Here is a 17912-nt window from a genome sequence, read left to right on the forward strand (position 1 = left end):
GAGAAACATCACTGTGTGGTTGCCTCTCACTGGCGCCCCCAACTGGGGACCTGAGGTACAAGCTAGTCATGTGCCCGGACTGGGAATCGAACCAGCGACACCTGGCTCACAGGCCGACGCTCAATCCACCGAGCCACAGCAGCCAGGGCTCAAATCTGGTTTCTTTAGGACACAAACCCAATAAGGGTATTCAAAGAATTAGGTAGTTGGTCAGAAACAAGTTTGATAATCAAACTCAGCTTTTCCCTCTTTATTAGCATATTATTTCCTTTCTGTAACAGGTTAAGAGAGGAGTTGGTTTGATGGAGAAAACATGATGAGCTTCTAGTTCTTTCCCACAACTCTGGGAGGAAGGGAAAACTGAACAAAGGCAGGGAAACACTGGCTGTAAAGCTGCTTTTATGTTTGATTAAACTTCATGTGGACTGGATAATAACAAACATCTACCTCTCCACATTATTTTTCTCTAGAATCTTGCTCACCCTGTTCATATGTGGCACTTCCTGTGATTCTGGCAACTTTAAGAGTTAGTAGAGAGCACTAGCTGCAGAGAACACATTTAGAGACTGTCTTTTAGAGCAGTCACTCTCTTGAAATTGCATTACCTCAAAGTTCTTTACTCAAAAAAAGGGAAAAAAAAGTATTGCCTATTTATGCAAGGTGCTTGGTGTAGTAACAGGACACGGGTTAATGTAACCTTCCCTTCAATAACTATCAGGAGCCCAGAGCCTTGAATCAGAGGCCTGGAAAATAAACTCGGTTCTTTGAACCTCAACATCCGCATCTGTGAATAGGTCCCCTGCGAGAATGCGGCGAAGACCCGGGGCGACCGTGCGCGGTCACTCCTGGCGCTGGCGGTTAGAGCCAGGTCTCCGTACACCCGTGGCCTGCTGCTATGGACCTCGAGCGCGGGATTCCGGGGCGCGATCAGGTCCGGGAGCAGCTCTCCTCTGTCCCAAGTCGCGGGGAAGGGGGAAGCCCAGCCACAGCTTGCGGAACCCGCCTGGCCAACCCTGAGCGGGCAACGCAGCCGCGCGGCGAGCCCCGCCCCGACGTGCTCCACGGGGGCGCGCGCGCACGGAGGCGCGGGGGCGCACAGCCCAGGCGCGCGCGAGCCGGGCTGGCACGGCGGCGAGAGCGCGCGCGGATCCGGGAGGCGGTGGCGGTGGCGGCGGCGGAAGCGGTGCGGGAGGCAGTCGTCCGGCTCTGAGCTGGTGAAGGAGGTGGCAGCGGCTACGGACTGGGCTGGGCTGGGCTGGGCCGTGAGCGAGCGACGGTCCGTGGCACCGGGTCGAGCGCTGATCCCTCAGCTCGAGCATCCGCACGCCGCTCGGACGCCTGGGCCGTGGAGTTTGTGTCCCGGCTCGGACCCCGGTGCCCAGCCCGGAGCCGTAACCTTGAGGCGGTGGCGGCGGGGCCGGGCCGGGCCGGGCCGGGGGGCGGCGGCGCTGGATCCTCGGCTGCCCAATCGTTGGCGAGAGATGTCGAACCCCGGGACGCGCAGGAACGGCTCTAGCATCAAGATCCGTCTGACAGGTACGGCCGGTGGGAGGCCCAGACCGCCCCCCACCCCCAGCGCCCACTCGCACCCCGCACCAGCCTTGGAATTTCCCGCAGAGCGCTCTGCCGAAGTGGCCCTCCCCCACGCCGGTCGCCGTCCCAGGACCTCGTCACCCCCCTGGGCGAGTGCCCCTCTCTTCTCGCTTCGGCCCCGCCCCCTAGCTTCTCCCCGGCCCCGCCCCCTCGCTTTTCACCCCCCTCCCCATCCGCCTTGCAGCTTCCCTCTTTATTCCTCCACATGCCCCCTCGCTTCTGCCCTCCTGGCGCCCCTCGTTTCAACCCTTCCATCCTTCTCGTTCCCTCCCTTTTCCTCGCCGCGTCCCTTCTCTTCTCCCTCCTGGCCCCGCCCCCCTTTTCACCACCTTCGCGTCCCCTGACTTCCCTCTCTCTCTGGACCTGCCTGGTCGCTTCTCCCTCCTGCCCGCCCTACTTCACACCTCCGCCCCGTCATCCTTTACCGGGTGGTCATCTGGCCCCCTCGCCCCCTGCTTCTTCCCTTCTGGCCCCGCCCCTTTCTTCTCCCCCCCGTCGTCCCCTCACTTTCTATCCTAAACTCCGCCCCTCATTTCCACGGAGCCCCGCCCTCGCTTATCTCGCAGAACGCCCCTGGCTTCTGTCTCGCGGCCTCCACCCTTTCCTTCAGCCTCGAATTCCTCGTGCGATCTCCGAACTGCTTCTCGCTTCCCCTCCGGCCCAGACTTCTACCGTCTAGGCCACTTCCTCTCCCTCAGGCCCGGCCGCTGCCCACCCTCGACTGTGCTCCTTCCACGCTTTCCTTTTCTGCACTGCACTTTACCACCGCCCCCCGCCCCGCCCCCCTGCCCAGTCCTCATTAGGCGTCGATCCCCCTCCTCCGGCGCGCGCACACACACACACACACTCACATTCACACTCACGCTGGAGGCTGTTGGCCGCGGCCTCGCCGCAGCCTCCTTGATTCACTCCTGTCGTCCTCAGTGAAACGCCTGTGTCTCCTAGGTGGCTCTGTAGAGCCTCCGTGAAGGGTGAGCGCGAAGCTCCGCGTCGACCTGCGGCGGGACGGTCGGCTGTGTAATGCCGGCGGCCTCCGGGGCACCTGCACCGGCCGCAGCCTTCGCTGCCCCTTCTCACTCTGCGTTTCTGGGGCTGCTGCCGCCTCCGGCTTCACCTCCCAGCTGAGGCCGAGTGTGGTGTTGCCAAGACCGTTCTGTTGGGGGACTTTCCAAACTCAAATATTTCCAGCTCTGAAAAGGAAATAAAGTTTAGGCTGACCCCTGTCATGGGTTCCCCCTGGATTTTTCTGTTCAGTGGTTCGTCTATGAGGACCCCAGAGACCCTTTCATAGAAACAAGGAGTATTTTGGACATTTGGTGGTAGATGCATAGCCCTAAATCACTGGTAAATCCATGAAAACAGCAAATTGTTTTCAAACTGAAATTTCCTTTGGAAGTCCACAGTGGTTGCATGATCCATTTCTTTTGTTTCAAGAAGAGGGTTATATATATTTTAGGTATGAAAATATCAGATCAGGTTATGGTCAGGTAATATGACCAGGTCAAGTGATGATTGGGACCTAGACCCTGGCTTTGTAAAGCAGCAGGCACCTGCCAGGGACCTGTGATTCTGGAGAAGCACAACCCTGGATTCCGGGGCAGGTAGGAAACGCTTCTCATTCTATAGGTGCAGTGTATACATTGTTATTTTTATGGTTACATGAAAGCCACGTTTTTTACTTTGTAATGCTTGTAAAACTTTAATTACTGAAAACATTAATTTGGTTTTCATTTCCGAAGTAATCTATAATTGACATCAGATTGGTTTCAGTTTTCTTGTTAAAAGCATAAGTAACTGATCGTGTGAGTCCTGGTAGAAATGTGACTAGCGTTTTAGAAGTAACAGGTTTCAATCGCAATGTTTGCAACTGGTGGATACGTATTAATCCTAACAGGCAGGTCTGGGAATGGGCCTTTTCCTTGTGAAAGGGAGGGCTTGGTTTGTCTTCCCAAATTGTTTTTGGATTCAGGAATTTATGTCCTAGATGTAGAAATGCTTCAAAGAGTTGGAATATTATTTGCTATTGAAGGAACAGGTGAGGAGTGTTTTTTCCGGAACACCTTTTCCCTTTCCCCCAGTCGCTGTTGTTAATGATACAACAGAGCATGGTTGTCCCTGAAACAGGACTGAGAGTTTGGGGTTGATGCCAGTTGTCTGCTGAACATTACTGACGGGAAAACATTGGAACTAAGTATCTTGCTGAAGATAGGCTGGGTTTTGGCCTTATCTCTAAGATTGTCCTGGGAAGTTTGAAATACCTTCACTTTTGGCAGGTTGCCTAGCCATCCTTAAAAGTGTACACTTTTGTTACAGGTTTCATAGTTTATTTCCACATGTGATACTAGAAAAAATGACTTTTAGAAATGAGAGCTACTCTAACTAGTGAGTACCACACAGCATAATTATTCAATGCAAAATATGGAAGACATGAATGTTATAAAAGCATTTACAACTTTGGGGTCCACAATTGTATTTGGTGGTGAGTAGAACATTGGATTTAGAATTAAGAGACTTGGTTTTGGTCAGATCTACCATAAACTGCACGATGTGGAACAAATTATGTAACCTTTCTGGGTCTCAGTATCCTCATATATAAAATGAGCTTTCAACTCTATTTAAAGCACTCTTTGAAGTGTCGCTGGTTCGATTCCCAGTGAGGGTACATTGCTAGGTTGCATGTCAGGTCCCCAGTTGGGGGCGCTAGTGAGAGGCAACTACACAGCGATGTTTCTCTCCCTCTCTCCTTTCCTCTCTCTCTAAAAATAAAATAAATAAGCAAATAAATAAATAAATTATTATTTTTTTTAAAAAAGCACTCTTTGACTCTTCTTACAAGATTTATCCATTTGGCTTATTCCAAATTACCAGTGGGTGCTTATGTTTTCTGTCAGGTCTCAATCCTGATACTGAGAAATTTGTGTTAAAACATGGGACTTGTGTTTGATTTATGAAAAGCATTACTTTTGTGTATTGATTACATTTATGATTTCTTTATTTTTCTTCCTGTGGAATGCTTTTTGTTTTTTAAAACTATTGGGTAGTCGTTGAACTGCTTTGGAAATCTGGCCTAAACAGTAGAAGAATGTTTGAGTCTTTATATTTAAAAGAATATAATTTTAATAACTGTCTTTGTGGTAATTTAGCAGAATAATAATTTTTAAAGGTATCAGTCAGTTTGGGGCATGATGTTTTCAAAATAGAGTGATCTTTGTTAAAGAGCATTATCTTGCAGACATTTTAGAATTCGCTGGCAAATCAACACTTGGGAAACATTTTTATTTTAAATTCAAGTAGTATTTGCAAAAACTTTGTTTTTATGTGGTACACAAATGAATCCCAGATATGTTATTTAGGCCACTTTGGGTAAAAGAATGGAGTTTTGAGTTCTAAGGGTTCCACAGTGCTCTTCATAGAAATTAAATTTTATCATAATATTAACCAGTTAGTTGAAATACCAAATGTCTGCACTTTTTTTTTTTTTTTTTTTAATGCCTTGAAATCCTCTGATCTCCTTGTGTTTTGTTTATCTTTTGGACCATGACTGCATATTGTGAAGAGAGGAAAAATCTTAACTCCAAGTAAAGAGAGGGAGGGAGACCTTCCTTGATAGCATATGGGAATGGAGGCTATTTTAAAAATTGTAGCACATGTGATGTAAGGCTGGCTTGTGTTTTGGTATCCAGATGATGCAACTTGGAGAGAAATAGTTGTTAATAACGTTAATCAATCAGTAACAGGTGACCTGATTGATTCAGAATAGTTATGTTTCTCTTAAGAAAGATAAAGCTGTTAGGAGTATTGCCTTTGTCAGTTTGTACCAGCAAGGAACCTCCCTTATGTAAAGCAGGCAAAATTTTAACAATCATAACGTGGGTAAGATGGAATTTCTAACCATCAGTTTTTAGCCTTGCATTGCACCTCAGTTTACATATTTTCCTTAGGGACAGCCTCAAGTTTATGAAGTACAGTCAAGGCACTTCTCTGAGCTAATCTTAAAGGGCGTGGGGTGGGATAAATCAAATATAATACTATTACAAAACTTAAACTGCAGTTATACTTTAAAAGGAGTCACATTCTGCGAAATACAAGACTATTATTGGTTTTATTTGTGATTTGATCACATTTGTGTTGTCTTAAGAAAAAAACTTTTTTAATTCATTTTTAAATTTTCTTGACCCAACTAGACTTGAGAAGTGAAATATTTTACATACTTTATTTCTGTCTGTATTTTTACAGTAGTTGTGACTTATCGGAGCAAAATTTGTGACTTCAAGTCTATTTATTTGTCAGAGATCAAAACTTCTGCACCTGGACTTTGAGTTTTCCCTTTTCTTCTGCAAATTTTCATTTTCTCTGTTTGACCACATTGTCTGGTGTGGAACCAGGGAGTTGCCAGGGACTGTCACTGGGGAAGGAGTATTTCCTCATGAATAAAAAAGAAAGACAGACAGACTGACCCATAATATTTCAACATCAGCTTAATGATCCAGTTAACTAGACTGGTTGTTGTGTAACTTGTCTGTGGGCACTGGTTAAAAGTTAAAATAGCTGAACTGTGCACTTTAGTGAGTGCAAGACTGAAAGGAAAGTTCAAAAAACCTGAAATGGATGAAAAAATTTGGTCTTTTCTAGTGGAGAAACCCTAACTTTTAGGATTCTTATTTGGATCAAATTTTTATAATTTCAAAACCATTTTAGAGGTTAAATATTTTTTTAACAAATAGAGAATTAAAAATATGTGAGGTTTTTTTTTTGATCACTGAGCAACTTAAATTACTGGTTGGTCTGTTGTAGGTGAGTTTTATTGAGAGAAAGCCCCGAACATAAATTGGCCTGTGGTCCATAGCACTGAGATTCTAGCTGACAGTCTCTAAGGCCATTGTAGTCAAAGAAGAGCTGCAGAGCTATGTTGGAAAAAAGAAAAGCTCCTAGCCATCTGGATCGGGCAAATCTTTTTAAAATGTTAGAATTACTGTTGTGTCTACAGATGCAATTTACTCCATTTAGATATTTAAACTAAGTGGAATGTTTCATATTTCTGGATTAAAGGGGAAAAATCCCTTTATTGTTTTAAAACAAGGCTTAAATAATGTACAATCAGTGAGGCTGGTATTGCACCCCACTCTGTAATTCCAGCTGTGTTCACCTCCATTGCAGCTGAAAGGAATTCTAATTGGCTGAGTAATGTCGGCAACACTGGGTAGCACTGAGCACGAACCCATTATGCTGGCTGTTGGGTGATGCATTTCAGATGTTTGAAACTCCTGAGTCCAATGTGGAGGTTGCTTTCAAGGGCCTGGAAGAGAACATTGTGAAGCTGAGAGTTGTAGTTGGCAGCCTGCTTTCTTCTTCATATGTTGGGCATCTGTTAAATTCTCTAAAGGCTATAGTGCTTTCGTGTGGCTTAAACACTGGATTGGGAATCAGAAGGCCTGAATTCTGTATACTTCTAACTCACAAAGTACTGCAATGAAGAGGGGGGTAGGTGGGATTATCTTTCCATGACTCAGTTTTTCTCTCAGTAATGCAAGATATCTGCCTTTTTATATTGCACAAGGACTTGATACTAGTTTGATGAATAGTTATGAATTATTTATAGAGTGACACAATGTAAATACAGGGTCCTAGATTCCTGTTACTTCTTATTCCTAAGCCATCATGTAAATGCTAAAGCTAATGATGTACAGTGGCACTGAAGAAAAGCTATAGAACCTATTAATAAACATGGAAAAAGAATACTCAAGAATGAATTGTTAAATTCTCTGCATTCAGAAAGTTCCTTAGAGAAATTGTGGTACCAGCATCATCTTCATTATGAAATCTAGGAAGCATTTCCATTAAAATCAGGAGCAATACAGGAATGTAACTATTACAGTCATCATTAACTAGAGGAGGACATCAGAAAGCAGAAAGCAAAATTGCTGTTATTTGCAGGTGATATGATCTTATTTCTTGAATCTAAAAGAATCAGCTGAAAAACAAGTATAAGCAGAGAGAGAGAGAGAGAGACCTTTAGTAAAGTGTTTGGATAGAAAATTTCCCCATGGAAAAATGAAATGGATAAAAATTGATATGCAAAAACAAATTAGGAAAAACAATTCGCAATCTGAAAATGAAAGTCTAGCTTATTATATAAAGAGTTTTCAAAATCGGTAAAAGGCCAGTAACCTATTTGGCAAAGAATATGGACAAATCACAGAAAATAATGAAAATAAATTTCAAATATGTGAAAAGATTCAGCCCTGTTCATACTAAGCAAAATACCAATTAAAACTAAAGATGAAACAGTTTTCATGTAGCAGATTGGCAGAGACCAATGAGTCTGAAAATATGTCACGATTACAGAAGTGTAAAAAAGTAGAAACTTTCTTACACTGTTGGTTAAGATGTAAATTGATACATTGGAATAAGGAGGGCTGTTTGGTATTGTCAGATGATAAATGTCTATGCCCTTTGATCGAACATTTCTGCTTCTAGGAATTTTTCTTACAGATATATTCATACATTTATGTCCAGAGTTATGTGCAGAATTATTGCAGCATTGTTTGAAATCATAAAAGACTAAACACAACCTAAATGTGCATAAGTAGAGAACTAATTAAATAAATTATGACATATCCCCAGGGATGTGTAGTTGTTTAAAAGAATAAGATAGTGCTTTATATTCTGATATGGAACACTCTCCAAGATATATTATTGAGTGGGGGGAAACATGATTTCTCAGAAGAGTGGATATTGTACATGCTGTTTGAAAAGTAAAACAAAACAAACATAAAAGTGAATTTATAGGTGTATCTGTGTCACTGCAGGATACTCTTGGAAACAGTGATTGTGATTTCCTCTTGGACCTGAGCATCCAGGTGAGAGAGAAGTGTCATCTCACTGTATTCCTTTTGTATTGTTTAATCTCTCCCTTCTCTTCCCCTTCTTGAGCATGTATTTCTTTTCAACAATTAAAAATGTTAACAGACACACTGCATCTCCCTCCACAACTAAGAAAGAATGCAACTACCACAAAACTAGAGACAAACAGAAGTTCCAGAAAATGAAGCTGCATAGAAGTCCAACAAACAAAGATATAAAGAAGAAATACTCATCCAGACAGCTGCGAGAGTACAAGGTGGTGGGGCGCTGCCTGCCAACCCCTAAGTGCCGCACACCGCCCCTCTACCGCATGCGCATCTTTGCACCTAACCATGGTATTGCCAAGTCCCGCTCCTGGTACTTTGTGTCTCAACTTAAGAAGATGAAGAAATCTTAAGGGAAAATTGTCTGCTGTGGGCAGGCATTTGAAAAATCCCCTCTTGGGTGAAGAACTTCGGTATCTGGCTGCGCTACGACTCCCACAGTGGGACCCACAGCATGTACCGGGAGTACCGGGACCTGACCACCGCAGGCGCTGTCACCCAGTGCTACCCAGACATGGGGACCCGGCACCGTGCCCGCGCCCACTCGATCCAGATCATGAAAGTGGAGGAGATTGCAGTAAGCAAGTGCTGCCGACCGGCTGTCAAGCGATTCCGTGACTCCAAGATCAAGTTCCCGCTGCCCCACCGGGTTCTTTGTCGCCAGCACAAGCCAGCCTTCACCACCAGGAGGCCCAACACCTTCTTTTAGATGCAGAGCCTCCCTGTCCCCTGGTCTGCCCAAATAAACTCCTTGGGAAAACAAAACAAAAAAACAAACAAACAAATGTTAACAAAAAAGACTCTATGGATCTTAAGAGTTTCTTAGAGCAAGTAGTACATTTATTGCTAATAATAATTGTTTTGAAAAACAAGTGTTCTGAAATTTCAAAATAATTGTTCCTAATGTACCTCAGACCTAAAATCCTTTCTAAGGGCACCCAGTACCCATATTTATATATATTTCCTTACCAGGAAGATTTCTGGGTTCTATAAAGTAAAATATTTGTATATCTTCAGCTCTGAACAAACTTATTTTCCCTAGAGCATATGTTTATTCTGATACTGAGACTCCCCCACCCCAGCTCAAAAAAAAAAGAAAAAGAAAAATTGTTCCAGCATGATATTAAAGTAAGCCTAAATGAGGCTTCCCAGATTAGGAAATCTGATCCTCCTTAGACCTACTTTCTATGGTGAGTCCTTTGGAAGACTGGGGTCTTAATTCTGAATAATAGTGCTGGTTTGTATCATTTATTTGGAGTTTCATTTGGGGTTCTCTCTTGCTTTTTCTATAAAAGTAGAAAAAGTAACTGCAGGTAATTTATTGCCTTTTTTCCTATTAGATCATTGGGTTAAAAATCCTAAATTTTACTGGATTGTATTTCTCCATATATTACCCACAAATTATAGATTTGAGAATTGCTTATTGCCTGTTTATATATTGTCAGTATTATTAACACCTCAAATCTTATATTTCACAGTTTCCAAAGAGTTCTCCTATATATTTCCTCACTTGAGCCAAAATATCAAGCCAAGCTCAAAAGGTTTTGGTTTTTTGCATGTGTTATTTCTAGGTTAAAAAAAAAAAATGCATGTAGCATGCAGTTTTATTATTTAAAACCACATTTTACAGGAGAGAAAAATTCGTTTCTCTTGTCCTAAATGGGTAACCATTTCATGTTCAGATATAAAAAATACTCAGAAGCATACTTAACCCAGCTCTCATAAATTCACATGCTTTACACAAAATCAATAGTCATGAGCAGGGGAAGGCTCACATTTACTCATGGGACATCACTTAACCCTGCTTAGGCTTTAGTGAGGCTAATTCGCACTCACTAAATTAGATGAGCTTTTTGGAGGTAAGGTAGCTTTTTTCCCTCCATTATTATGCAGGGTGGAAACCGTGACATTGCTCTTCTCTCCTAAATGGGCCTAGTAGACACCTTAGACTTTAACATGTCCAGGACAGTCTTCTTGGTTCTACTCCCCAGAAACCTTCCTCTCCCCAGCCCTCCCCACTTCATTAGGTCTACCCCGTTGCTCAGACCAAAAATCAAGACTCAGTGTCATTCATATCTAATTTATCCTCAAGTCCTGTCATTTCTGCCACCACAATTTATCTGGACCGTGTCTTCTCTTCTCGTCCACTGCCCCTATTCTAGTTCCAGCTGTAATCATCCCCTGGTTGGACAGGTGCTTCTTGCCCTTTTTTATTTAAATGTTGCTTACAACCCAAACCATTGCACTACAGTATTATTTATATCTTTTTCAAAAATGTAAAAAGATTGATTAGAAAAGTCCTCATTTTGGCTGATTCTCCAGGGGAGATGGAAAGCTGCTCCTCTCTGCTTCTGTGCCCGCAGCCACTGGCTTCAGCTACGGGAGTGTTACTGAGGGTGGCCAGTCGTCTTTGTCATGGTAGCTGGTGATTTAGGGATGGCCAGTGACAAGTGTAATTCTGTCCAATGGTGGAGAGAGGTCGGGACACCAAACTGAAGACTGCTATTTGAGTGAGTCGGGAATGGGAAATATATAGTAGTCTTTCCAGTCCAGAGTACATGTTACATTCTCTTGTACAGGAGCAGCACACTGGTTGCCTCTAGATTTTATTATCCCCCATAACCATTTCCCATGATGCTCTGACCCTAGTTGTCCCATCTTAGTAAGTGATATCATCAGCCAGTCAGTTGCTCAGACAAAAAACTTGGGTTCCTCCTTGGTTCTCTTCTCTCTTGTTCTCTAGAAGTTGTCAGCTCTTACTTCATGTACCATAAGCTGAATATTTTTACTCCTGCCCATCTCCACGGCTACCACCCTAACCCTAAGCAATGTCACCTCACTTGGATGCCTGCAATAGTTGTCTCCTAAATGGTTTTTCTGCTTCTGTATGTTGAAACATCTATACATACAGAAAAGAGCAGTGTACAGTTTGCTGATGTTTTATAAACTGAGTCTACCTGTGGACTATATCTTAGATCAGCGGTTCTCGCCTGAGAGCAGTTTTGCCTCCCAAGGGACATTTGGCAATGTCTGGAGACATTTTTGATCATTAGAACTTTGTAGGTGCTACTGGCATCTAGTGGGTAGAAGCCAGGGATGCCGCTAAACATCCTACAATGCACAGAATTATCCACACAACAAAGAATTATCCAATCCAAACTGTCAGTAGTGCTGGAGAAACTGATCTAGATCAAGAAATGGGATGTTACTAGTTCCTGAAATAACCCACAAGCTCCCTTCCCAGTTTCTACTCCCCATCCCCAAAGATAGTCACTGTCCTGACTTATAACAGCCTGTTTTTGAACTGCATACTAATGGAATCATACAGTATGTATTCTTTTGTGAACTGGCTTCTTTTGCTCAACGTTATATTCATGAGATTCACCCATATTGTTGTGTTTGGTAGTCTATCATTCATCCTTTTTGCAGAATAGTATTCTATCATGTGAATATACCATAATTTACCCCTTTCCTGGCTGGTTTGGCTCAGTGGATTGAGCGTCGGCCTGCGAGCTAAGTGTCGCTGGTTCGATCTTCCAGTCAGGGCACATCAGAGAAGGAAAACTCTTGATTCCAAAAAACCTCCGCTGCCTTGCGGCATACCTCTTCAGGGGAAAGGCTAAGGGAGTAAACCCCGACAGAAAATCCGGAGCCGGAGTCCCTAAGGCAGTTTGACGTTGTAGTCAACACCGGCAACTCCTGCGGCGCACCTGAAGCCAAGCTGTATTGACTCCGTCTTTCCCTTGGATCCTTCAGCTGCGAAGAGAGGGGGGGTCTGCTGCATGGGCAACAGCAGACCCTCCATATCACCCTGCCCAGGCTCTGTAGCTTCAGCTTCACTGGAGAGGACACTCCAGCGTCATCGCAAGATGTCGATTTAACACGGGAGGAGACAGATACCGTGTCACTCCCGAGTCGGACTGCACAGCCATTCTGGGTGGTACAGATAGACTCTTAAGAAGCTACATCATCGTCTCTCGAGGCTCTGTAGCTTTAGCTTCACTGGAGAGGACACTCCAGCGTCATCGCAAGATGTCGATTCAACACGGGAGAAGACAGATACCGTGTCACTCCCGAGTCGGACTGCACAACCATTCTCGGCGGTGCAGATAGACTCTTAAGAAGCTACACCATCGTCTTCTCGAGACGGACGGCTGCCGACACGATGACCCCTTTCCTGGATGATGGGCAATTGGATAGTTTCTTATTTGGGCTACTATGAATATTGCTACTATAAACATTCAGATGCATGTCTTTTGGTGAGGCTGTGTATGCATTTCCATTGGTCATATACCTAGGAATGGAAGTGCTGGGTCATAGAGTAGGCACAGATGTTCAGCTTTAACAAAACTGTCAAATACTTGAACAGAGTGGTTGTTCCAATGCACATTCCCATCAGCAGTGTAAGGGAGTTCCAGTGGCTCCATGTCTTTGCTGACCTTGGTGTTTTCTTTTTCATGTTAACCCTTTTGGCTGGTGTGGCATGGTATCATTTGTGGTTTTGCTTCTACTTGTCTCTAATCCATACCTTAAATGGCAGCTTTAGACATCCTTTATTCTTAACTTAAAGAATTTTTTTTAATTGATTTTAGAGTGTGGAAGGGAGAGAAAGAAATATCAGTTTGTTATTCCACTTATCGATGCATTCATTAGTTGATTTTTGTATGTGCCCTGACCTGGGATTGAACCTCCAACCTTGGTATATTGGAGTGACACTCTCTAACCAACGGAGCTACCCAGCGAGGGCAACATTTTTTTTTTTTTAAGGTAGGGTATAGCTTTGGTGTAACCATTTAAATACCTAAGGTATTTTCTCTCCCAAAACACCATTTTCACCCCTTCTAGGCCCTATTGATTGCCCTGTTGAGAAGGAATGATGTCCCCTGGCATGCGTCAGAGTCACACAGTAGGCTTGTTGAAACTCAGACTGTTGGCATCCCCGCACCCGCTAGCCACTAGCAAATATGTTTACATATTAAAAAATCTAGTCTGTATTTGGGTGTAATATAAGGTTAAAAAAGAATTTTAGTCAAAACTTGAATAACTCATTTTGGTGAATAGTTTCTAATTTATTACTTAAATAATAGTTTGTCTTCCTGAGATCTCCTGTGTAGATTCAGACTTATTTTCTTTTCAAATAACTACTACTGGATTTAAATGATATGAACAGAGAGTTACATAGACTACTATATTATAAACCTAAGTTCAATATATTTGGTCCAAAAAGAATTACGTTAGATGCATACTTTTCACACAATCGCCATGTGAGTTTTAGGTATTTAATCTTTTATTATTGTAAAAACATTTGTTATTAGCTATGCTTTTTGTTTTAAATTTTATTTTAAATATCAAGGGATAATTGACTCATAACGTTATATTAATTTCAGATGTACATAATGATTTGATATTTGTATACATTGTGAAATGATCACCACAGTAAGTCTAGTTAACACCTGTCACCTTACATAATTACAAAAAATTTTTTTCTTTTGATGAGAACTCTTAGGATGTACTTCAGCAACTTTCAAATATGCAGTATATTTTTAACTTTTAATTTTGAAGTAATTGTAGATTCGCAGGAAGTTGCAAAGAAATGTACAGGGAGGTCCTTGTACCCTCACGTAGCCTCCCGCATTGTTAACATTCTGCATCACTATGGTATGATATCAAAATCAGGGACTTGATGGTTGTCATTGGTACAATTCACAGGGCTTATTCAGATTTCACGAGTTGCATGTGCACTCGCGTGTGTATGTGTGTGTGTAGAGTGCTGTGCAGTTTTATCACGTGTGTAGATTTGTATAACCACCACAATCAACAGCTGTACAGCCACCACAAAGCTTCTCCGTGCTCTCCCTTTATAGCCACACCTACCTCTCTCTGCTATCCTTGGGACCCCTGGCAATCACTAATCTGTTCGCCATCTCAAAATCTTTTCAAATTATTAGTCAGATCGTGTCATTCCCTTCAAGTCCTCCAGCAGGCTTCTACTCAGCGTAAAATCAAACTCCCTCTGTGATTTTACCCCATGTGCCTCCCTGGCCTCCTCTGTGTTGCTCTCTCCTTTGTCCCAGTGGAAGATGCCTCTCCTGGAGGTAGCATTGTCTTAGTAGGCCACTGCTTTTTGGCCACATTGTGAGTGAGGGGGCCTGGGGACTGGGCAATCACAGGCTGTCACTGGACTTGGGGTTTCTTTGACACCCAAAAAACCTAGTCTCCTTGGCTTCTGGGCAATTGCAGGGGCTTGAATCAAAGCCTGACGTGTTCCTGAGTCTAGAATGGGGCCCGTATTCAGAGCCTTTGGTTCGCAGTTGCATCTTGAATGACCTTTCCCATTTTTAGGATGAGAATACCTAACAAGAGTGTTTGATCTCCAGATGCCTGGGGGTCAGGAGTCTTTTGTCCACCCTACCCCACGGTCTTATCTCCTGCCCAGTCTGCCACCTCCCTTCCTCTCTTTAGCCAGTTCTCTGTCTTCAAATCTCTTCCAATTGCAGTTTGTACCAGAAAGCAGCCTCTTTCAGCAAAGGTATATTTTCTTCCCTTTTCTCTCTCTCTCCTTAAAAGCCCTTAACTAAATGCTGTGAGAAGTAGTCACAACCTTTCCTTGAGTCTTTCCTACCAAGTGCCTAATGTTCCTTGTAGTCTTGGTGGGCACACCAGGCCACAATCTGATGGTTTCCTTCTTAGTCGCTAAAAGTAGTTAAATGCTCAGGCTGGGTCCAGAGGATATTCATTGAATTCTTCAGTGCGTTTCACATTTACTTCTCTGTTTGTTTACAATACCATACTTCCTGATACTGATTTTTTATTCTTTTTCTAAAAACAGGATACTTTCTGATGTAATTAGCAGAATACATACCTATCTTAAATTGGCTTAATAAAAAGAATTGTACATATTCAATAAATTAACTGAAAATCCAAAAGTAGTTTCAGTGGCATGGCAAGAACCCAATGTCCCTTCATCTTGCAGAGCTGTGACCTCAGAGCCCTTCTTGGCTCTTGCCCTTGTGTTCAGAAGGTCGCTAGCAGCAACTCCCATGGCTGTTTGCTTCTAGACTGGCCCAGCAGCTCCGTCCTGCAGTAGAATCCTGCAGTTGAAGTTTGTTGTCTGATTGACCTAATTTGGGCCATGTGTGCATCTCTGAAACAGCCACGCAGACTAGGATGATGGGGTGTGCTGGCTGGACAATTAGAGTCCCTCTTGGAACCTAGTATGGTATTAGTCCCACCCAACACATAGGATGGGAGCCTTTGAGGGAACGGGAAAAATGGATGCTAGGAAGGCAACTACCAATAAGCAGACAATACCATATTTTTTGTTTGTTTGTTTTAAAGTATAATGATAGCTTTGTACAAGGGTGGTAAATGAAGTTCTGAAAAAGAAGTATGCCTTCTTTGTAGTAGTGTAAAGCAAAAGGGGTATTTTTTGTAGAAGTGCCAAACATTTTTGCCAAAAGTTAGGAATGGTAGTTTCATATGTAAACTTACCCCAACAAATTGCATTGTCAATCTGTATTATGGAATGTGTCTGGACTATTGTACAATATTGTTTTATTTGGGATTATTTCAATACTAAGATTTAAACAAAAATTCAGATTATAGGAACGCATTCTTACATCATTTCTCTAGACATAATAGGGTATTTTAAGAGAGAAAAATTTATGCTAGTGTTTATGAATTGAATTCAGGTTGTATAGAAAGAGAAAATTTTGGTTTTATGCAAAATATAATTTTTTATTAGATGATTACCAACTTCTTATAATAAAGAATTTAAATTAATATAGCTGTTTTTGATATTTGAAGCCCTGTATTTCCATGCTTATGTTTATGAAAAATGTGCTTATAGGGTGCTTGGCTGAGCTTTGAACCCATGCTTCAAGAAATGATTGGCTCTCTCAGACCCCAAAGCTCTTCCCTCTGTGGAGTCGGTGAGGCGGGATGGTAAGAGCTGGGCTGGAGCTAGCCTGTGCCTTTAGACAAGTGTGACCTCATCTCTCAGTTTCCTTAACTATAAAAATGGGGAAAATAAATGGAGTCACTCCAGAGTGTTATGGGTATTAAATGAAATAACCCACATGTAGCATCTGGTACATAGTCGGTGTCTAATGCATGTCAGCTGATACTAACATTGTCTTATTTCATGGAATCTTAAGTTGATTTGATTGAAAGTCACACCATTGTTTTATGTACCACTAAAAAAGAAACACCAGTAATTACAGTTTAACATATGATTCATTTGAAGATTTCAGATATTTTAAAATATTTTTTTAAAGTGTCTCAGAATCAATGATATATGGTATTATGGCTGTGTATGACTTAAAAGTCCTGAAAATTGTTTGCATACCCACAAATTAATGCCATCTGTCTTCAGTTTACACATAACACAGTACAATGTAAAGTTTCTTTTCATTTTGATTCTTTTCCTGAACTCACATTGGATTTGGTTTCATGTGTTGCAATATTGGCAATTTAATAATTAATGACTCATCATATATTGGGTTGGCCAAAAAGTTCATTTGTTTTTTTCCCTAAGATGGCTCTAGTAGCACTTAGTTGTCTTTAACTTCATTTGAAACAGTTTTGTTAGATTGTATTATGGCAGCTGTCACATCAGCGTGCATTTTTTTTTAAAAACATCAAAATTGGTGAATTTTTGTGCAGCCATTTTAATATTGAAGATGGAAGAAGATATACAACATTTTAGGTGTATTATGCTTTATTGTTTCAAGAAAGGTAAAAATACAACTGAAACAAAAAAGATTTGTGTAGTGTATGGAGAAGGTGCTGTAACTGATCGAATGTGTCAAAAGTGGTTTGCAAAGTTTATTGGTACTATTGACATTTTGGCCAAACAATTCTTTGCTGTGGGGCTGTCTTATGCATTGGAAGACGTTAGCAGCACCCCTGGTCTCTTTGCACTAGAAGCCAACAGTGGGAGATAGCTGACGTACTCAAAATACCCAAATCAATAAACTTATTAGTGAAAAATTTTAAAATGTGTCTTTTTTACAGGAAAAAAACTAAATGGATTTTTTGGCCAGCCCAGTAGGTTTAATAATGGATTATACAGGACCATGATAACAGGCTTGGCAACTTTGGTTATTTGTTTTACCACAGTGATTTGAGAAAAAAAATTGAGATACATTTTTGGAAATCATTAATATTGGTTGAATAAATCCATTTGGACAGGTTAAATAATGGTGCCTGTAACCTTTCAGAAGAGCCGAAGTTGGCAGGAAGGCTGGTAAGAAAAACGCTTTTCATACACCCAGACACACTGAGTTTAGAAAGCATAATACTGGTATTTGAAAGCAATGCATGGTAGTTGATTTTCCACTAAAATATAAATGTGGACAGTATATTGTAGTGATTGAGACATAGTCACAGGCTATTTATGTACCAACTTGG

At 42.2% G+C, this 17912-nt stretch overlaps 1 protein-coding gene and 1 pseudogene across 3 annotated transcripts in view; both read left to right on the forward strand.

The window, feature by feature from the left end:
* Positions 1-1251: 1251 nt before the first annotated feature.
* SMURF1 (SMAD specific E3 ubiquitin protein ligase 1) overlaps positions 1252-17912 on the forward strand; it is a 121614-nt gene continuing 104953 nt past the window's right edge. For all 3 annotated transcript variants that reach the window (XM_090287911.1, XM_090287912.1, XM_090287913.1), the window contains exon 1: positions 1252-1536. In XM_090287911.1, the coding sequence (XP_090144037.1) occupies positions 1482-1536 (55 nt within the window). In that variant the 5' untranslated portion in view covers positions 1252-1481. The remainder of the gene's footprint in view (positions 1537-17912) is intronic.
* Positions 8639-9267, forward strand: LOC150000464 (large ribosomal subunit protein eL20 pseudogene; annotated as a pseudogene).

Source organism: Furipterus horrens, unplaced genomic scaffold (assembly GCF_987537825.1).
Source record: "Furipterus horrens unplaced genomic scaffold, mFurHor1.1.pri manual_scaffold_10, whole genome shotgun sequence".
NCBI classification, from domain to species: domain Eukaryota; kingdom Metazoa; phylum Chordata; class Mammalia; order Chiroptera; family Furipteridae; genus Furipterus; species Furipterus horrens.